Source organism: Chinchilla lanigera, unplaced genomic scaffold (assembly GCF_000276665.1).
Source record: "Chinchilla lanigera isolate Chin_1 unplaced genomic scaffold, ChiLan1.0 scaffold00043, whole genome shotgun sequence".
Classification (NCBI taxonomy): Eukaryota; Metazoa; Chordata; class Mammalia; order Rodentia; family Chinchillidae; genus Chinchilla; species Chinchilla lanigera.
The window spans coordinates 6,679,775-6,703,020 of record NW_004955444.1 but is presented as its reverse complement, the minus strand read 5'-3'; the positions used below and the strand labels follow the sequence as shown (position 1 = coordinate 6,703,020).

At 39.1% G+C, this 23,246-nt stretch overlaps 1 protein-coding gene across 8 annotated transcripts in view; it reads right to left on the bottom strand.

The window, feature by feature from the left end:
* Stau2 (staufen double-stranded RNA binding protein 2) overlaps positions 1 to 23,246 on the bottom strand; it is a 238,823-nt gene that overhangs the window by 74,112 nt on the left and 141,465 nt on the right. For 2 of the 8 annotated variants that reach the window (XM_013518162.1, XM_013518163.1), the window contains one exon: positions 17,724 to 18,441. The exons of 5 other annotated variants lie outside the window; for them this stretch is intronic. In XM_013518162.1, coding sequence (XP_013373616.1) covers positions 18,418 to 18,441 — 24 coding nt within the window. In that variant the 3' untranslated portion in view covers positions 17,724 to 18,417. Of the gene's footprint in view, positions 1 to 13,454; positions 13,570 to 17,723; positions 18,442 to 23,246 lie in introns of those variants that run through there. One more of the 8 variants, XR_001235505.1, reaches the window with a different exon arrangement.

Here is a 23,246-nt window from a genome sequence, read left to right as displayed (position 1 = left end):
TAGATAATGTCTGTTCTGGAAATTTCACGAGCACAATCATACAGTACGTGCCCCCTTCCTTGTGCCTGATGTAAGGTGTTTTTGAGACTCATAAAAATGCATATATATATATATATATATATATATATATATATATGTGTGTGTGTGTGTGTGTGTTGTAGCATGGATGTAATTCCTAGTTTGTGGGGAGTGGCAAAGCTGAAGATCAATCACGTGTGGCGCTAGACCAAGGCCAGCCCCAAGAGCACAAAGTGCCCAAGGTGGCCAGGTGAACAAGCTGTTTCAGCCCCGAGAACGTGAGGTGCTCCAGGTGAGCTAGGCAAACAAGTTGTTATGCAGAGGGGTTTCGCCTGACATCAGCCAGTCCAGTGTACAAATAAACGCGCTGCAGTGGTTGGGCAGTTCTTTTCTCCACCGAGAGAGGGCTCCACCTGACCTCAGCTTTCTGCATTTTCACGATAGCCTTCATTTCTTCACGGTCCTCCCCCGTTTTTCAAGAGCTACACTGGATGTGGCAATAGTTCGGTATTTTGTTCCTTTTCATTGCTGAATAGTTATTTCTTTCTATGAATATACTGTTTTTTGTTTACCCACTCACCAGTCGATGGGCATCTGGACTGTTTTCAGTTTTTAGTTACTATGAATAGTGCTATTAATGTTCATGTAAGTCTGTGTAAACACGTTAATTTTCCTTCAGAAGATATCTAGGAGTGGAACTGCTGGATCCTACTGTGGTTTTATTTTCCATTTCCCCAACAGCTCACTAGCGGACCATGTATTTTCTTTGGTGAACTGTCTATTCATATCCCTTATCCATTTTCATGAGCTGCCTTCGTATTATTGAGTTATAGGAGCCTTTTATATGACCTGGACGAAATTCATATATTAAATATATAATTTATACATAGTCTTAACACTTTTTATTTTCTTATAGGTGATTTTAAACCACAAAAGTTTTAAAATCTGCAACAAGTCCAATTTACCGCTTTCTTCCTTCACGGATGTTTCTGATGTTGTAGCTAAGAACCCTCCCTAACTCAAAATCATGAAACTTTCTCCTGTTTCTTTCAAAAGCTTCAGAGTTTTAGATTTTACATTTATTATCTACTTTGAGTTAACTTTTGCATATACTGAGAAGCAAAGGTCTAACTTCATCTTTGTCAAGGTATTTAATTTTCTCTGTGCTATTTGTTGAAAAAAGCACTATTTCCCCCATTGAATTTCTGTTGAAAATTGATTGAACATAAATTAAAACATTCATTTCTGGACTCTCAATTCTGCTCTACTTATCTACATATCTATTCCTATGCAACTAACACAGTGGAAATTTATAGTAAAATTTGAAATTGAGCAGTGCAAAGCTTCCAATTTTGTTCTTCCTTTTCAAAGTTTTAGCTATTCTGAACTCTTCATATCTCCATGTAAATTCTACGACCAGCTTGTCAATTTCCACCCCAAAAAACACTGCTGAGATTTTTTTTAAGGAATTACATGGATTCTACGTATTAATTTGGGGGACACTACCAAGGAAACAATAATGAATCCTCTAACCCACGAACGCTGAATGTCTGCCATTTAAGACCTTCTTTAATTCCTCTCAGCAATGTTTCATAGCTTTCCACGTACAAATCTTACACTTGTTTAGATCAGCTTGTGTCTTATTCTTTCTGATATTATCATGAACAAAACAGTCTTAATTTCAATTTTGGGAGATTTCTTTCCTGCATACAGAAACAACTGATTTTTGCTTACTCATATGTAGATTATATCCTGTCTGCAACTACTGAATTTATTAGATCTAATAAGTGTGTATGTGTTTTGAGTGTATTAGGACTTTCTGTACACAGGATGATCATGTCATTTGCAAATAATGCAATCCACTTCTTCCTTTCCATACTACAGATTTTTGTTTTCTTTTTCTTTTTCCTTTCTCTGTCCCATCACAATGGCTACAATTTCTAGTACAATGTTGAGGAGTAGTGAAGTAGACATTCTCATTTTGTTCCCAGTGTTGGGGGGGAAGCAGTCAATCTTTCACTATGTAGATAATATTAGCTGTAGGGTTTTTTCTTCTGTTCTGCTTTTGTAGATGTTCTTTGTCAAGTTAAGGAAGTTCTTCTTTTTTCGTTTTTTTTCTTTTCCCAGTACCAGGAATTGAACTCATGACCTCGCACTTGCCAGGCAGGCGCTGTGCCCCTGAGTTAAATCCCCAGCCCTGGAAGTTCCTCTTTATTCCTAGATTTTTCAGTTTGTTGGATTTTTGTCAATGGTTTTACCATGTCTACTGGTATCATGGGACTTACCTCCTTTATGAATACAATATATACAGTAACTGGTCTTCAGATGTTCAACTGATCTTGTTTAATCTTTTTTGCATGTTTTCCTGTGGTTTCTGAGGCTGTTTGTTTTCATTTTTTTCTGTTATTCCACCTATATCGTTTCTGTTTTATCTACTTTCACGTCCACAGGTTATTTCTTCTGTTATCTTAAACCTGTTTTGAGTCCATTTGTGAATTTTTCATTTCAGTCATGATTTTCACCTTGATCTCCATTTGATCTGTTTAATAACTTCTTTTTTTTTTTTTTTGGTACCAGGGATCGAACTCACAACCTTGCGCTTGCCGGGCAGGCGCTCTGCCACTGAGCTAAATCCCCAGCTGTTTAATAACTTCTATTTCACATTAATACTCTATTTATTAAATCACTGTTTCTACATATTCCTTTAGGTTTTTAGGTGTGGCTTTAATGCCTTAAATTGCTTTGAAGGCTCTGTCTGCTGTCTGACATCCCTCCCCCTTTATTTATTTCAACTACTGGGGATTAAAACCAGGGCTTCACACATGCTAGGCACGTGCTCAGACTCAGCTCTTTTATTTTGAGACACAGTCTCACCAAACTGCCCAGGCTGGCCTCGAATTTGGGATTCTTCTGCCTCCGCCTCCCAAGTAACTGAGATTACAGGCATGCACTACTGTATCTGCCACTCTTCTTTATGTACTTTATAATTTTTTTACTGAAAATTGGAATTTTAGATACACCATGTAATAATTTTGGTGTTCTTCCCCCATTGTAATTGTTCTGTTTTTATTAATTTTCCAGGACTAAGTCTGTGGAACTCATCTTCCTGTTAGTGCATGCACTAACCTGCTAATACATGTCTACTTTTCAGAAAAAAATTTTTCCCAAACATAAAAAAAATTTTTAAGCCTGGCTTTCCAGGGTCACATCTGTGTCTACATATCTTAGTGTTCAGCCAATAATTGGCTATGCATTTTTCATTTCAGTTATAATTTTCAACTCCAGTTCACACTCCCTAAGCCAGTAAAGCGTCTGTCTTCTGCCAATGGATCTATGTTTGGATGGGGGCTACATAAAAGTTTTGCTAATTTTTAATTAGCAAAAAATCAGGCATTTACCTTATGCCAGGCCCTCTTGCACCTCTGCTGCATGTGTGCAGGATTTCACAGTCAACACGTGTAGAGCTGGGGCTCTCTGACCGCTCCTTCATGGACATGAAGCGTTTTTTGCCAGCCAGGAACGTGTGGTGAGTTTATCAGGGTCCTCTATACTGTGTCATTTCCCAAATTTCTCTGATAGATTTCTCACTAGTGTGTTGGTCCTAACCAAGACAGTAACCTGCAGCTCACCGAGCTTCTAGGTGTCCCTTCTTGTTTGCCACTGAGGTGTCTATTGTTACAATGCTCACGGGCATAGGCCTTTTCACATTCTACATCATATGGAGAAAGGCCGTCCTTCGGGGAAACTGCTGGTTTTCACGCTTCCCCAGACTTTGTTGAAGTACTGTGCTGAATCTGGAAAGGAGGACAAGAGTGTCCCCAGTCAGGGATACAACAGAATCCTACTTTTCTTACCAGAAGCTCAGTAACATTGCCACAAATAAATGTTTTCAATGCATTGTATCAACTGCCGGAAGTGTAAGTTTGCTGATTTGGGCAATTTTGTTCAGTTTTATTGTCACCTTTTGGAAGGATGACTTCTTCATCTCTCCCTCTCCTCTTTTGGTAGTTTGCCTCTAGAACAAGTAATTCATCTTTTCCATTTTTTTGTACTCAACCACTCATCAAAGCCTGCTCTTTTTCTGCAGTATCTCTCTGGAAAGTTCAGTTTTCTTTGCCATTTGCAGACACGCACCCACCCAGGAAATCAGCACCTGAATCACAAGGCTGCAAGATTTCCTGCCCATCAACGGTCAGTCCTGCACCGACATCATCACAATCCTATCCCCTGCCCCACTGATGAATGACTCTTTGCTGTGAAGACAACTGTCCTATTTCAGCCTAGGTTCTAGACATGCGTTCAACCACCTTGATCTCCTGTAACTTCATTCATTCCAGGAGTGAGCAAACGTTGGGTTTTTCTTTTCCCACATATCCTTCACCATGTTTCTGGTTTCTTTCACGTTGTTCTGCTATGCAGAATTTTGATTTTCCATCCATCAACTCCTAAAAGAAGCTTAACCAGGTGAATTCTGCTCCTGATCACTCCTGTACTCCACGGCCTGTCAATGCTTACACATTTATATACTTAAGTCATTTCTGACACAAAACTGTATTGGTTTACATATGTATTTTGTTCCGTATGTATTTTGTTATTTCTTCAACTTTTTTTTCCATTTTAAGAGTTTATTCTCTAGAGCAATTTCAGGTTCACAGTGAAAGCAAGCAGGAGTTGCAGAGTTCCCACACAGTTCATGTCCCACTTTTCATCACTTTCTGTCTGAGGGTTTTCTGTATCTATGAGGGGAGCCATTTCTTAGTGTCTAGAGCAGCGGACAGGGAGCTGGTGCTTAGTATATGACTGGTAAATAAAGAAACTTAAATGCTTCTTGATTTCCAATGGAAATTTTCAAAAATCTTTAAAAATGGTCACTTGATTTTTTTTCCCCCAAGAACTTAACTCACATATATCTCTGAGAGCAGGGGAGATCTTAACTCGTGTGCCATAGAAACCAACCAATCCAACTGGACAACAAAGGACAGTCCAAAGAACTGCGGACAAGCAACAGCTCACCAGTTCCTACAGCACAGGGAGGTTCCAGGACACCAGGGCAAAAGGCCACAAGAGCAGGGGGTCAAAAATGAGGTGGCAGCTATTTGCCATGTGGTATGAAAGTACATACTTAAATACTTTAAGAATTAAGGTACAACAGCGAGCAGGGGACATACTGAGTATTAATTCTGCTAGTGTCGGACTGATATTTCTGAATTTTACAATGGCTGTAAAATGTAATAACCATAAAAGGAAACTGTTAATCCTGGGCAGTTTTGGATTTGAGAAGTAACATGAGAGTTGGTCTCTGAAATACAGATGAGAACAGCAAACAGGCAGAAGCCCGTGTCAAATGTCAGGCGAGCAACACAAGATCAGGGAGTAAAAAAGTACCTGCAGGCCAAGACAACCAACTGGGCAGACCCTAGGAAATAACTAGGAGTCAGAGGTGAAGGCAAGTCGATAGGATCACTCAAACTGACAGTGAGGAAAGGGTATCAAGAGTCCCAGCAGTCATCTAAGAAAAGAAATGTATCAACAAAGAGATTCTGACTTCCAGGCAACCTTCTCCCCAAGGTGAAAAATTTCTCATGTGCTTCCTTTAAGAAACTACCCTCACAGAGGTTACCTTACAGGGCAGGAACCTATGTGAAGACATAACCTCTCTGCCATGAGCGTAAGAAGACCAGAGAAAAAGCCAGTGAGCACACCAGTCTTTCAGGCTGAGAAAATGACATGGGTTTTTTGCTTTTTCACTAGGGACTGAATCCAGCAGCTACTACCGCTAAGCACACACTCTGCCACTAGCTACACTCCTGCTTGCATCAGTGTGAGTCTGGACAGAGTGACACTTCTTACCAAACACCAGTGAGGACACCTAGGACTGCGGGTGGTGTGTTAATTCATGTTCCATCCATGAAGAGGGACAGAGGACATTTAAAAATCACTACCTTGCCCTTGTATTTTCAAATGTTAAATATTTTGAGGTTTAAAGATACCATCAAATTTCTTCCATTAGAGAATGCAAAAAGAAAAGCCACTTCACTGAAGAGCATCTTTAAAATATGGGCTCTGAAGACAGTCACTGCCAACGCAGAGACACAGAGAGCAAGCCAAGTAACTCTCAGCGATGCGCGAGTACTAAAACATCTGAAATACGACCAGTAACCGGTTTGTCCAAAAAGGAATTTGGGACATGGGGAAAGGCATGACTTAAGTGAAGCTGGATAGCCAAGGGAGAGAAGGTTACTATTTTTCAGTTTTAAGTAGTATAATAAATCATGTGCAACACCATAATTTAAATTTACAAGGAAGGTAATACTCTTTAAGTTGTAAAAGTGACCTCCAGTGGATAATAATGCTCTCAAATCTGTGGTCCAGGGAACTACATTCCATTGATCGTCATTTTTAAAAAGTCTATATAGGCAACAGTTTTCCACTATAACCTTCACATCCATTTAGCCAATTATATACATATGGTATTTATTGGCTTAATAATGTATCTGGTTATGATTCATTAGTGTGAACTATTAACAGAAAGGTTTTGAGAATATTTACCCAGTAATCGTCAAGCCAACATTGAACCCAGAGACATACAGAATAGTAAGAAAGTTAATTCCTATCTCAATTTCTACTTAAACTTAGGAAAAACATTATGAAGACTGAAATAAAAATTAAGGGACTACTGACATGGAGCATGTATGGAGGTTCAACGTTGACAAAATTTATTAAAAACCTTGAAAACTTTTAGATTCTGTTTTATATGAAATCATAAACATGAAACTATCTTGAAAGTGATAAACTGTAATAAAACACAGAGCTACGGGTACACTGAGGAGCAGATTTCATAACCATGCTAAAAGTACTCTCAGTATAGCTGGGAAAAGTCAGGTTTTTTGGTTATCTAAAACTTCATACTTTTTGCTAATTAAAATAGATGTTAGTCATCATTCCAGAAAAAAGTGGGAGAAAAAAGCAATGAGTAAGTTTGTGGGTTTTGACTACAGTCCAAAATAATTTTATAGCTCAAATTAATAAGCCACTTGTGTGTACAGTATCACTGGAAATATGCAACCTCTTAGAAATGTAGCCATGCTGTACTAAGCATAAATGAAATTATGAGTCAATTTCAAGATATACAATATTCAATCTTCTTACTACCTTCCCTTATAACTTACTGTTGGTTCTCGAAATTGCTTATCCATCTGAAATGAAATAATGAAAGATCACTACAGAAACAACTGAATGTATTCTCTGTTCCTTAAGAGAAAAGCTCTGGCTGTGAAGCTTTGCTAAATGGCGTAAGAGCAAGGAGAAAAAAGTAACCTTTGCTATAGCCGAGCTGTTTCAACGCTGTGACGAATACTGATGAAGACAGACTTCTTATTCTCTTAGCAAGTAAAACTGGTTTCCACCGTAAATAAACCCAAGATGCACCGACAAGTCTTATTTGCTATAGCAGGGGCAGTATTTCTGGGAAACTGGCTCCTTTCTGTAAGAGAATGAACGCTGAATGACCATGTTTAATTATAGCGTTTGATACAAAATGCAAGAGACACATGCTTAGTGCTCCTTCCTTCTAATCCTAGGACTGAACTGGCAGATTCCTCCTGCAAAGGGACAAACAGTAAATATTTAGGCTTTGCAGGCAATGTGTTCTCTATCATGAATACTCATCTGCCACTGGAATGTACAAGTGACCACAGGCAACATCTCCATTAATGGTTGCAGCTGTATCACAATCAATACATTTTCGGAGACCAAAGCTTTGGTTCCATATAATTTTTGTTGTTGTTGTTGTTATTTTCCGGTACCGGGAATTGAACTCACCACGTTGCGCTTGCCAGGCAGGTGCTGTGCCGCTGAGCTAAAGCCCCAGCCCTGGTTCCATACAACTTTAATGTCATGAAGTCTTGTTCTTCTTTTTACTTCTTTTCAATGATTTCAAAATGAAAAAACTATTCTTAGTTCAGGTACTAGACTGGATTTGGGCCAACTACACTGACTTGTATTCTATTCATTAATAAATAGTACCCAGTGAGGAGTTACTGGTGACATATCCTGCTGTAATACATTTTGAAAGACCTTCAGTTCCTTAACTATAAGGTATATTTGTGTAAAATGAATATTTTATGTGATAGAAAGTCAGAATTTTACAAAATTTTATAATAAAAGGATAAATTTCAGATAGAGAAAACATTTGAAATACAAAAATCTATAAATATGAAAGTTCTTTCTCTAATTAAACACTAAAATTAATTTGCCTTTTCTACATATCTCTTTTCCCACCCTAATTCATAAAATGTAAGCAAAACTCAAGTTATATTTTGAGTTCTGGCTGCTCCAGGACCTCCTAGAAGCTGCCAATGGCAATGATCAGTAACCATACCCAATCTCTTACGACCCGCACTCTCCCGCACCATGGCTGGGTATGTGAGCCTGGCGAAGCAACTTAGTTTCAAAATCTACACTGCATTTGTCTAATACACAGAATGCCAGAACCGAGTTCAGCTACCACCAGGGTGACAACATGGGGTCTCCTATGAGGCAATGTAACTTAGGTGTATTTTATATTAATAAAAAGCAATTATTTACCTTGGGCAATTGTTGTGCTCCTGATACAGATCAGATTTCTCCTTTTAGATGTGGGTAAACCACATGTGATAAATGCAACTATGCTGGTCATCTTTCTGAGTCAGAGGACGAAACAGAGGAAGGCAAAGGTCAGAGACGGGAATAACTAGAGACCTTGCTGACCATGTTGAACAGCTTCACAGCCAACCCTTCCTCTCACTCTCCTCTGAACTTCTTGCTATTGGACAGAATGAGGTTCCTTGCTATTTAAGCTAGTATGGAGTCACGTGTTTCTGTAACTCGTCAAAAGCATTCTACCTATGGGGCCGGGGATTTAGCTCAGCGGCACAGCACCTGCCTGACAAGCGCAAGGTCATGAGTTTGATTTCTGGTACTGGGAAAACAAAAAACAAAAAAAAGCATTCTACCTGACACTCCATTGGAACATAATGACTGCAAAACCATGGAAGTACAAGTATTATCATTTAAAATACCTAGTACCACAAAAGTTCTGCATGAGATCAATTAAAATATTACTGTGATGTGGGATGGCCTTTTCCCTTTGAGTTTTAAAATACCCTATAAGATTTTTAAATCAATACGTTTGCAGTACAAAATGGTAACATTCACTGCCAGAGTTGGTACATGTACATAACACATCTTAATTTCCCCCTAGCCTTCTTCCTCTTCTTTCCATCCTTATTGCATAATTGGATTCGAGACAAATGTGGATTTCCCACGTCACATTTGTTGAGATGAGAAAGGCAAATATACATGGAGTATTCTCACCCGGATACCACAAGGACCTCCAAGCCTGAAGGACTACCCACTCTCTGAATGAGAACAGACTTTCCCTTAAAGGCTGACAGGGATGCGCCTGGACCACTTTCTGGTGACTAATAATTACCACTCCAGGAAGTCTGAAGTAGGCCTTACTAGTTACCGGCATCTAAAGGAGTTCCAAATCAGACTAGGTTATATTCAGTGCATTCCAAAATGGATCCAACATACGCAGAAGTACACGACAAACAAGGAGGGATCTTCGTTCCAACTCCTTGGGATCACTAATGCGTGAGTGACCAATAAAGCAATGAATCCGGCCCTTTTTTTCCTTTCAACTTCATTTTATGTAGATAAAACCAAAGCAGTAAAACCATGGTACAGTTCTGTGAGTTTGGCAAACACAATTTTAATGTCACCACCACAATCACAGTGTAGTGCGCTTCCAACCCTACAAAATTCCTTACGACTTTTTAGTCAATCTCTATTACTCCTAGCCCCTGCCAAACACTACTGTTTTCTTATCCACAGGTTGCCTTTTCCGTAATGCTGTGTGAGTCGTTTCTTCTGCCACTGAAAGGTTTTGAGCAGTTGAACAACGTGATTTGATTAACTTAAAAATAATTTTGGTGACTATGAAAAACAAAGCAAAAGGAGAAAAAGGCAAGCTCGTTTGAGGCTATGCAGTTGCCCAGGTTAAAAATGATGGTGACTTCAGTTAGAATGGCAGGACCACAGTGGGGGTAGCACAGATCAGAAAGCTAAGTAGAGGGCAAGCTACTGGGACTGGGGGTAGCTGACGGGGCAGAGAAGTGCAGGGCAGCTTAAAGGGCGGCTGAACGACATGTGATGGAGAGGCCATCGACCAGGATGAGGGAAAGAAGACTACGCGTGCGCACGTGCGCGCACACGTTTGGTGGGGGGAAGGTGGACAATTAAGAGCTCCATAAATCTGGACACCTTCCAAATGTAGACGGTGTTGAGTCTCTCTCCCTTTACCATTTTGCACACCTGCACTGAACTTCAATAGAGAAATTTTACTTACTAGTCTTTGCCCTGCTATTCTTTGACAGAACATGTAAAAGCAGTGGGTAATATATTGTGTCCATGTCAGAGTTCCCAGTGTTAAACTTACAAAAACAAGAAGACAAACTACAAAGCTCTTCCATTTTTTATCTTCGTATTCTAAACAGGTAAGAACTATCTGAATTTCGTAAGAGGGCTACCTAAAATTTATACATCTTTTTTTAAAAAAAATACTAACTCTGTTTAACACCTTCCCACTGGCCTGAACCACTGGTGGTACATGAATGACTGTTCCATCAGGTGGCTTGTACCACTGGTGGTACAAATGGATCTACATCACTTTTATCGTCTTTTTATTAATAAAATTAACTCAAAAAAACTACCCAATGAGACAGTCATGCATATTGCACCAGTAGATCAAGCTGCCTGGCAGCGAAACATACAAATTATAGCCCCATTGTAACCACTTCATTGCACTGGCTCAAGTGCATTAAGAATAGAAGTACTGTTACAAATTGTAACTTTTCTTGCTTTTAACATGCTTTCCTGCTATCAGTACTTATAACTTACTGGCAGAAAAGCATCTGGGGTCCATCTTTTCCACCTTACAAGCTCAACTTGTTGCTGGTGTGATGATGGACTGTCCTGCGCTCGGGCAGAGCTTCAGGGTGGGGAGCAGGTCCCAGCAACACAGTGTAGAAAGCAGATGAGGACTAGAGCTTTACTGTCCTTTTCCTTGGACAACCCACTTCTCCACGTCCATGGGAGAAGATCACAATACCCCTGCATCACACCTCTGAGGTCACCCCACAAGTGTTTTATGCATAGGTCAATCATTTCTATTACGGGCCCAGTCGTGCATTCATTCATCATCTGACCACTATCAACACATCTGCTGAAAGTTTCAGTTTTTAATCTTGACATTTCATGCAAATTTGTTATCTATACAACAGCTATATTTGTTTTAACATGAAGTATCTTTATTTACTTGCCGTTAGGTAAAATGAACATTCCAGATACAGGTACTATAAAACAGTACGTACAGCTGTATAGTTTGTGCACCATACCTCAAGGAAATACCACTTACATCCTAGTTCTGAATTTGGCTGTTACAAAAGTTTTCCATCATATGGGAATAAAATGTCCCAGCAAGAGGCACTTTTTCTTAAGCCATATGGCTTTACAGTAGCCCTGGGCTCTGAGTCCCCTGGCATACGGTTTTGGTACAGGTCTGAACCAGTGTCATCATCTCATTCATTAAGGAAGTCAAGATGCAAAGCAGTGAGCCTGCGTCACACAGCTAGCTCGTGGGAGAGCTAAGTCTGATTCTAGTCTCCAACCCAGACTAGCACTCTATTACAGCAACATGCTGTGTCCGCTAGTGGTGAATCGCTCTTCTCAGACCCGTGTGGGTTACGGGAAAGAGATCTTTGCAGTAGAGATACTCCATCTGCTCCTGCTATTCGTTCCTGTCATGGGTGGACACACAGAGACGTAGTTGGACTTGCTACACAGCCAAAGGGGTGAATGAGTCAAAGGAAGCTCCACGTGAGTGGAGACCACGTCTTAACGGCCTCACACACACTCCCCAGCATACAGCCTACATGCAAGCTGTAGTTTTATATAAGGTAAGGTATTTTCCTCTGTAAGCTGGTTTAGGCTGTGCCCCTCAGGTATCTACTGTACTGTCTTCTGCACCAGGGCAAACACCAGCGTAAAAAGAGCCTGAGGAGCACTGGAGTGTGTTTTTACATCAACATGCTACACCTGTTAATTTTTTGCCTGGGCACATTCAACCAGGGGCAGTGAGATCATAAAATGGAGCACGGGGATACACCTTGTAAATCAAACCCCTCATTTACATTTCGGGAAACTGAGTCACAAGGCTAGATAGAATCCACTCAAGTAATTGCAGCTGGTTTATGCTATTAGTTCCTAAAACTCACCCTGGCCATCCATTAGTTGCTCTTTCCTGAATACCACACATCTTACCACCAATCAACGAATGATGACTGGAAAACCCGAAGGTCAGACACTGTGGACAGGACAGGAATGTCCTTAAGCATGCCTTTCTAGCTCTTGTCTGAGGTGAGCAATTATAAATCATGCATTTGAGAAGATGCACTATTATGTTCTTTTATTCTTTCCATGCAAAAAGAACTACTCAGATGAAAGGAAAAAAGGTTAGTCAGGAAACTATTAGGAGCCTTCACATTTACTGAAAGACAGATAAGAACGTGGGTTGGGACTGTCGTGCATGTGGTTAATTTGGAAAGCCCAGCTGGTGAGTCATACTGTAAAATGCCTCAAGCAATAAATTCTGTAACCTAGATAATCAGTTCAGTCTAATATGATTTTAATTATCTTGTAAATAGGATGTATTCTTAAGTGGCTAACTAAACAAAGGGATTTATTAGAAATAATACACTCTTAAAATTTTCAGCTTTGTTTCACAAATAAAACTTCAAAAGTAAAACAACACTGGAACTTTGTTTCTAGAATACCTCAAATTATGGGGCTAAACTGCAGGTTTAGTCACTGTATTTTGTACACATTTTATAATTCAAAACTCTTCAATAGAAGTAAATGAGCATATCAAAGTGAGATTCCAGTGTTAGCTACACTCTGTCTTTTTGAGACAGGGTCTCACTATGCAGTTCAGCCTGGCCTTCAGCTCACTTTGTAGCCCAGGCTGGCTTCAATTTCGCAACCGTCCTCCTGCCTCAGCCTCCTGATTGCTGGGATCACAGGCGTGCGCCACCGCACCCTGCAGCCACACTCTTTGTTGATCATACCTCTCATACTTGATTACTCACAATATTTGTATGTAAGGCAATTATTTCACCTTTATAAGAAAATTCTATATTTAAATTAATAATGAACTGGAAAAGCCTAAAACAATTTAAATCTCCTGAGATACATGCTTCCCAAATCTAATTTTTCAAAAGTCTAGCAAATGCTGCTAGTACAGGAAAGCTGTGTGTGTGTGCATAAACTTCCACTGTGACAGCCTCCACTTTCTCAGCTGGGCCACAACGCAGCAAAATGGCAGTGCTATATTATACCTTGGTCATGGCTGGCTTCAGAGGAGCTTCCACTATCATGAAAAGTCATCTGCACGGGAGCTAAGGTCAGACAGGTCACATATTCTCTGCCACTTTGTCTATCACAGTAGTGAACCTATAATAGAACACACGCAATCTGCTGAACACTACTTTTAAGAGGAAGCTACTCACAATAGGTCCTTTATTCAAAGTGTGTAGATTTCAAAACAAATTCAAATAATTTATGCAGAATACACCAAATATTTAAAGTCTTAATGGAACCCTCTAGTATCTATGGAAAATCATTAACTCCATTTAAAATCTATTAAAGGAGTTTAGGAAATGCTACACAAAATTACTTTATTATGGGAAGGAAAAATTCACAATTAAAAGCTACACCTATCTTTAAGGACCAGGTTTCCATAATGTATAATGTATAAAGGACTCAAACATAAAAGTCAAAGTTCATTTCATTCTAATGGAACTCTGCCAACCTGAGTTTTCTATCATCTGTGACTCTATGTGTATGTGACTACCACTGAACTAATAGTGACATCCTTCTATTTCTACATGACAGTGCCTACAAAATCACTGTTGAAAAAAATACATAGATTTGTCATGATGTTTGAAGTTTTGACATAATCAAATTAATTTGAATTGGTTTGCAAAATGCAGACCAAAGTGGAGTTCACAGAGTATTATTTTCCTTGTAGTTAAATACAGTTCATCGTTATTAAAGCCACATGTAAGACATGCTGCGTTAGAGGTAAGGCATATGGAAGTGGGACAGTATGAGTCCATCCTCTCAGTAAGAAAATGTCCACCCTTCCAACAGCTACTTTAAAAAAAAAATTGTTTTTTAAAACTGTAACCAAATTATAATATTGCTTTTGTGATAAATTAATAATCTACCTACAGAATGAAATGGGGTTTCCACTAATTACATTAGGAAAAATTAATTTTATCAGCTATATATTGCTCAATTTTTAAACTGTGCATAGAGTAAAGGCTTAGGTGAAAAATTTTGAATTTGTGAGGAAAAGTAAAACACACATTAGTTTCCTGTCTGAGGTTTTATTCTAATTGCTGCATAATGCCCATATTCTTTTATTACAGAATATGGCCCATACTAACTTGGTCATATATAATATAGATCTGACTGAAAATTATAATAATATCAATCTAGTCTAATGGCTTAATAATTCAATTTTTTAAAACCAGTAGGGCTGTTAAGAAGGGCCATCATTTTCCCTGGAGGTAGGGAAAGTTGCTCCTGAGAATCTATAAAAGGAGTTTAGAGCTTGAATCAAGTCAGTATAAAAGCCTTGTTTCCAAAGTACCATAAAGATTTTGTTGTAAAAATATTTGACAACAGTTTTAACTCACTATACTATATCTCCTGAGAAATTACAAGTTTAGTTAATGTATGTAAGTTCAAGAATGTGGAAGTGTTGTTTACTGTACATCAGCTAAGAATGAGGGGGAAGAAATGAAACATCACATAACAAGTTTATACAAAAGCCAATAAATGGTGACTCTGTAATAGCTACAGTGCACAAGCATTTATGGTACCATTAAAATATTATGTCTGATATAGTGCCATTATAAAACATGCTCTTTTCAAATTTCATAAAATATAATCACCCATTCAGCACCAACGGGAAGTCTGTACGAAAGACATGACATTCTCTTAAATATAGTCAGTGAACACACATGTCTGCTGGCTTACTACACTTCTATTTGTTCTCTTAAAGAAATGCAAATTTAAAGACAGAAACACAAAAGAATCTTAGTTTAAAAAAATAAGCTCCAAATTCTGCTTCAATTACTGAAAGATTTAACTTTTCTCCTAACTATATACAATTCACTGTAAGCCTGACAGTACTTAATAAAATACTATATAATCTGTGGACATTCCATATTGGTGTACATATATAACTCAGGTGAAAGATAAATGTAAGGCTTCATACAGTCCCAAAGATGTCACTGCTAGTTGTCCTCCAATGCTCTTCCATTGTAATTGCTAGCTGGGTACTTGGATGCTTAGAATAAAGACTTTCTTTCCCAACTCCCTTGTAGATATGACCAGCCAGATGACTAAGTAGAATGTGTATGAAAGAATTTTGTGGTAGCTCTCCAGAAATTTTTAAAAGAGCTTTCAAGCGTATGCCTTTTGTTGTCCTTTCTCACTCACTTGCCAGTCCGACACTTGGAGTACAGACATTACCATCTTTAATCATGAGGAAACACAGATATGGTGGAGTGGTGAGACAGGGGGAACCCGGGTCCTTGAAGAACAGAACCGCATTACCAGCCCTTGACTGCATGATTGTACACTTTCACCTGACCAAAAACCAATCCTTACTCTATATTGCCGGGCTTTTTATTACTCAAGAAGGAACCTAGGGCTAGGCACGGTGGTGCATACCTGCAATCCCAGCACTACAGGGGCTGAGGCAGGAGGATCGCCATGAGTCTGAGGCCAGCCTGCACTACAACAGTGAAACCGATCCTTGCTCCCGAACTGACACCACAGCCAATCATAAAAGGCACTCCAGGGAGCTACGAACATTTAGGGCAAGGCCCTGTTCTGCTCTCCACCCACTTCATGGGTCAGCACGAAGAATACACAGTGCACAGGGAGGGGTAGGTGAAGTGAAGGAAGCATCCAGACTGGCAGCCTTAGGAGGAGAAAGGTATAATCAGCGAGTGGGGAAGCTCTCAGAGAACAGCTCTAGACAAGGGTAGTACCTACACAAAGGCAACGTCTTCTGGTGAGGTTTGCTAACACTGAATCTATGGCACCCGCTTCCAGATTTACTGGCAGTTTTAATGAATACGAAGAGACCTTGCTGAAGGAGTCCCAGGAATGTAGCATACCTGAAAAACCAAAAAGGACAGAGGAAGACATGTTCACTCTGACTTCCACGGCCCTTGTAAGGAAAGAAAGAAAATCTTGGCAGATGCCAAGGAGCTAGCTAACCCTGCAACCAAGTAACACCTGACAACAGAGGGGACCAGGGGCAGGAGCCACTGTTTCCCGAAGGAACACTGCTGCCCCTGAGGACAGAGCTGGGAGAAGCTGATCACCACCTCAAGAAAACTATGGGTATCACCTACAAGGAACCCAGCCTGGGATGAGGCCAGGCTAACAGTACCATTTTCCCCTGCCTTAGTCCCCCTGCAATCCTCTCAAGACCAGAGGAATAAGAGGTAGAGTGTGGAGTAAACTGTCTCAGATTCAGATCAAGCCCTCACCTCAATAATCAAATACCCAGAGATGCTCGAGCGAGAGGAGAGAGAGAGACCCAGGTATATCGCCTCCTCTAAGTCTCTTGAGCCAAAATGAATGCTTGTAATGGAGGTGTATGAACCTATAGTTTTCTCTTGGGGGTGCGGGGGCACCAGGATCGAACTCAGGACCTCACGCTTGCCAGACAGGTGCTGCAACACTGAGCTAAATCTGCAGCGTGAATTTGTAGTTTTACACTGAACTGGATGAGAATTTTGTTTCTTTGTTTGACTGATTGGCTGGTGCTAGGGATTGAATGTAGGACACTACATATGCTAGACAAACTCTACCACTGCGCTACACTGCAGCCTTTGAACTACATTTTTAAAAAGCGGTAACTAGCAAACTGTGGGACTTGCCAAAGATAGCACAAATGAACACGAGTGAGAGATCTGACAAAGCATTAAGAGTAAAGCAATGACTGAAGAAATATCATTTTATATTTTCCCCTACTGTTCCTACTGCAAGAAAGAAATATTATTTCCTATTTTCTCCTATTCAGACTGCCTAATCAGCCACATAAAAGTATGTGGGAAAAAAGTATGAAACTATTGCTTGAGGACCCAATTTCAAATTAAACAAAAATATGCTGCTGAGAGGCCTTCAGAGAGTAACACTTTGCATACCTGACCCATGACTCATAAACACAGCTCTCTTCAGGTATATATTTATTTTCTTCTTGGAAATAAAAACAGAAGTGTTCATAAAACTAAATTTTTAAAACGTGGGTGACACTTTGAAACTCACCCTTCTAGATCTAAAAATGTGATCCAATGAATCAGCAGAAACCCAGCATCTTAGAACACTGCTGAAGTAATTAGGGCAATAAAATTCTATTATGTTCTATTATGCACAAATCTTCAGAACTGACGGGCAAAGTCTTTCTGCTAAGTCAAATCTGTGTAGCAGTTCTATATCTGTGGCCCTAAAATTTCCAGTGTACCATGTAACAGGTCTCTGATTTTCATGAAAGAGAAATGAATCAAGTCCATTTTAGATTATGAAATCTTCATATGTTTAAGATTTATTTTTTATAATCATAAAATTTTGCTCCTTTTGATCTCTAAAGCAGGACGGCAACCTTTCAAAGCTTTCGATGATGCACACACCCTGCAGCGCGCGCCCTAGGTCGGCCACCGCTGCTTTAATGTGTAAGCAGCTGATGCTGTAATGCTTGTCTCAGATTTATAACACATCAACAACGTGAATTGACATTTTGTTTTTCTCAGGAATTCCTAAAAATTATTCCACTAAGAGCTGAATCACAAATTTCAATGTCAAATAACATGGCTCCATTTGAAAACTGCAAACCTACATTTTTATTTTAAAATAAATTTCCTAGTTTGATTTGCAACTCAATAAACCCACATGACAAATTATACTTGTTTATTCTGACATGTATCTTGCCAGTCTAATGATTTCCTTTTTCTAAAAAGAGGCAAAAATCATTTCAACTATTCACATAATTTAAGAAATAAAATAGTATAAATCTTAGAATAATTTACATTAGAAGCTACTAGGTATGTGATTTTTTCATGCTCATTTGAAAATATGTGGGGTCATCCAAATGAACATTACTCTCCAAAAAACAGTTGAATCAAACTGTCTCCTGCAGGGCTGAAGTTCCTTGATGTTGCGGGACAACTAAATATTTCACTAATCTCAGCAGGGAACTGGTTAACTGCCAGTCTGTCAGATGTTTTTAATGGCCATCTCCTGTGGGGACAAAAATGAGCAGGGTGTGAAAAATACTTAGGCTTAAAGAAAGTTGTTCATTAGATCATTAAGGAATGATAAAGGCCTGCACTTATGTAATACATAACAGAAATCACAGTGTTAAAAAAACACAGGTTTGATTAGTACAGTGCAGGTGCGTTAACTATGAGCCTACTTCACAGAGCAAGAAGCTACGCCACTGTAGTTACAGCACAGAAGTCCTACCCAGAAGAGAAGAGAACAAGGAGCTGAAGAGCCGCAGCTTAGCAATAAATCTTAGGATAAGCAAAACATGCTTGATTCTTGCACAGCCTGCACACCAGCCGCATAAAAGAACCTAAATCTTTATTAACACAAAATGGCACGTTCTTAGGAAGGTATGAAGCAGATTTGGTAAGTAAGTAAGTTGGCCTTAAACACTTATTTTTTTAGAAAACCCGAGGGTGTAAATTATTTTTTTAGGTCAAGTGCAATCAATAGTGCAACTCTACATTATGTTAGTTCTATGTAAAAGTAATTATAATAGATTATTTTATTTATGGGAAGCATTTAGAACTGTGGCTTGCTCATGGTTAATGTTTTATTAAAACAAATATTAGACATTCCTATTTCGATAACACATCCCATTACAATAACGTAAGATAAAATTATGTTAAGATGTATATATTCTAATTGGATAATGTGTTTCTAACTTCCTCTAAAGTTTTTTCTGCAATGTCTTTCATAATTAAACTAATACCACATCCACTCCTTTGTGACAAAAACATAAACACATTAACATAGTTACATACCAGTGTTTTACTTAATGAGTATGTGTTTTCACTAAGAGTGCAATAAACTTACCACAATAATGCCTCTAAAGGGATCGGGATAAATGAGTGAATGAAATCACATTGCCTAGACTGAGACTCAACTTGTTGTTATCTTTTAGCAATTCTGTATTTTAGATAAGGTTCAAAATTTACATGTTTATATTTGGTGTTCAAAATCTGGCAGTAATGTACTAAGGTTTATTTCTAGTAGAAGCCATGGATAAAAATGAACAAAGGGAGGAAAAAAAAGATGCATTGTTAGCACTGATTTTTTTTAGTGGTCCTGGAGATTGAACCCAGAGCCTCATACATGCCAGGCAAATGCTCTACTATTGAGCTACAGAGCCAGCCCTTTTGAGATGGGTCTCATTAAATTGCTCAGGCTGGGGGCTGGGGATTTAGCTCAGGGGCAAAAGCGCCTGCCTGGCAAGCGCAAGGTCGTGAGCGCAAGGTCGTGAGTTCGGTTCCTGGTACCGGAGGAAAAAAAAAAATTGCTCAGGCTGGCCTTGAGCTTGTGATCCCCTTCCTCATCCTCCACAGCAGCTTGGATAACAGATATACGTTATCATGCCCAGCAACACGAAATGATTTTTAACAGATAGTTTTATATGTACTAGAAAACAAGCTTCCTTTTCTTGTAGTGGGCACACGTGTTTGCCACATACATTCATTTACACATGTTAAAATAAGCCGTATTCAGAGGACTTTGTGAAGACAGGTCCTTTTAATAACGAAAACTTTCCCAAATCAAAGGAAAAGTGCAGTTGTACAGCATTACACCATTAAAGCTAAACTAATACAAACTCTTAGTGAGGCCAATCTACTTTCCAGATGTTAGAATTCTATTGCACTGAACATCACTTTAAAAAATGGGTACAAAAGACAAGACTTTACAAATCCTTTCATGATATATTGGCTTAATACCACTTAACTTTTTTTACAAAAATATAGGAATATGATGCTGTCTTGGCCAGGAATCATGGGTTTTAGAAATATGCAATATACAGTTGTATTTAAAATACATGTAATTACAGGCAAGGTTGCAGGGGGAAAAGGACCCCTTGTACATTGTTGGCGGGAATGTAAACTAGTACAACCACTATGGAAATGTGTATGGAGATTCCTCAAAAAAATAAAAATGGAAATGCCATTTGACCCAGCTATTCCCCTTTTAAGTATCTTCCCCAAAAAGTTTTAGACATCGTATCACAGTGATCCATGCACACCCACATTTATAGCATACAATCCATAACAGCTAAATCTTGGAAGTGGCCTATACATCAAAAGATGGGTAGATAAAGCAAATACAGTATTTACACACCGTGGGTATTACCCTGGTGAAAGGATAAACCTGAGCCATGTACGGGAAAAAAAACACATTGAGACCGTAACATTAAGTGAAATAACTCAGACAGACAAGCTTAAATATTGCATGGTTTCTCTCATCTGAGAAACCCAAATTACGGTATAAATAAAGAGCAAGTGAAAAGATAACAGAAAGTAGGGAAACAGACCTTTCTCAAACGGAAAGGGGGTCAGGAGACGGAGGGAGGTGGGGCAGTGGGTGAGAAGAGGAATTAAGATGCGTCAGGTGCACTCATCAAACCCACACAAAGACGAAAACACTGTACACTGCAGACTCACACTAGTAAAAACAAAGTGTGGAGGAAAGTATAATCACACTCATGGTTTTTAAAAGGCCATTCTGACTTCCACTGACAGACACAATGGAACAGCAAACAGCCCCGGATGTTACACACAAAACAAACATGAGAGGACTCCGAAAGGTGGAGAAAAGGAGGAAGACCAATCAGGGATTTCAGGAATGAAGAAATAGCATGGTAGCAAATTCCTGGGTTTTTCTTTCACTATGTATCTTGGACTGGATGCCAGAGAATCCAGCAACCTGGATTGACGATGTGTACAGAAAAAAAAACACAACAAAACAAACAAAAACGGAAAGCCTATGTTCTCAAACTGAAGGAAAAGGAAAATAACAAGATACTTCCCACTCCAAGGAATCACCATGCGGGAAAAAGCTGGCAGAACCAGTACAACCTCCAGAAGCAAAGGCCAGTTAGGGAGTCCACACTTTCATCTTGAGGAGTCTGCGATAGGGACCCTGCTAGCGTAAGGCAAGCACAGGCTAATCATCCTGTTGGATGCACAGATGTTCAGCTTTATCTGGAAGTACTCTGCTCCCTACCTCTCCTTGGCCGGGTGGGGTCAGGAGAGGCGCAGGGGGTCAGGACCTTCACTGCTCCCAGCTGCAGCAAGTTCTGCTCCTCCCGACACAGTGCCCACGGAGACTAAGTAGAAAACATGCACTTCTAGTAACAAGGCGGCACCCTACGCCCCAAATGGTACAGTATCAGAGGAGGCTTACGGGAACAGAAATTTTAGGAACACAGTATTTAAATGTCCAGAATTCACAGAATATCATTCCTTACCAAGAACCAGGATAATCTCAAATTGAAAAAGAAAAGATCATCACCCAGTCACTGACATCAGAGATGTTAGTGTTATCTGACAAGTATTTTAAACTAGCCATCATAAACATGTTTTGGAAATTAACTGATCACATTTGAATCAAATGGAAAATAAAAACCTCATCAAAGAAGACTCAGTAGATGGCCTTAACAGCAAAATGAAGAGAACAGAAAAATGAATCATTAAACTTGAAGACATAAAATACAAATTCCCCAATCTGAAAAACAGAAAGCAAACTTTAAAAAACACCTGAACGATCTGTGGGACTGTAACAAGTGATAGAAGAATATTTATGTCAGCAGAGTTCCAAAAGGAGAAGACGCAATGGGTGAGTTTGAAAAAGAATTCAAGGAAATGATGTCTGGAAAGCCACCAAATTTCGGTAAGATTTAAACCTACTCCTTCAAGGAGAGCAAGCCTCCACACAATAAACACAATAACACAATAAACATACAGAAACACAATAAACATACAGAAACCCACTTGAAAACACATAATAATTAAACTTCTGAAAATTAAAAAAAAAAATCTTTGAAGCAATGAGAAAGGAACAACTCCTAATCTACAGAGACAAAGCAACTACTTTGCCAGTAGTTCTTTAAAAAAAAAGGCTACAGAAAATTGGCTATTTTTCAAGTTTTAAAAGAACTGTCAATCCAAAATTTTATACCCTGCAAAAGTATTTTAAAGGAAACACCAAAATATTCTCAAATGAAAGGAAACTAGCGAGTTTTCAGCCAGTAGATATAGTCTAAAACAACAGCTAACGGTAAATTATTGAAACAAAAAGGAGATGATGAAAGCAAGAGTCTTGCAACTCCATCGGGAAGGAAGAACAAACCCAGAAGAGTTAAAACATGATATTTGAAGCAAAAATTAAGATGCTCTGATCCTGTTCTTGAGGTATGAAGAGGAAGTACTTGACGCAGTGAGCTGATAAACCAAGGCACACAGCAAGCACAGAGAAAAGCACAGCATTTCTGGATCTTCTTAATAAAATGAGAGTCAATCTGTTATCAGAAAAACTCAAATTCAAGAACATACAAAATAAGCGGTCAGTATTCTTCAAAAGTATTAAGACTATAAAAGACTGAGCTGCTAGTTGGTTAGAAAGACTTAGTAGATATAACAATTAAATCCAAAGTGGGGTTCCAGCTTGATCCCAAGGAAAAGGGCATGAGTAGGAAAACTGACAAAACATGAGTAAGATCTGCAGGTTGGTGTACATCGATAATTACATTCAGTTATAGAACAGTGAAGATTAAACTCAGTAATACTTTACATTTTCTCCGAGGGCCCAAAATTCTTTCTTAGAAGCCATTTATCATAGGAAAATAAAACCTTGAGTGAAACATTCAAGATATATGCAAGAAGTCAAGAGGCTATTAGAAGATGTAAGGGACCATTTTAAATTTTCCTGTGCGTATCAAAATTTCACGTTAAGAACAATGAAAGAATAAATGGAGACTTTTTCTGCTACCGTCTGGATCTTCAACGTGCCCC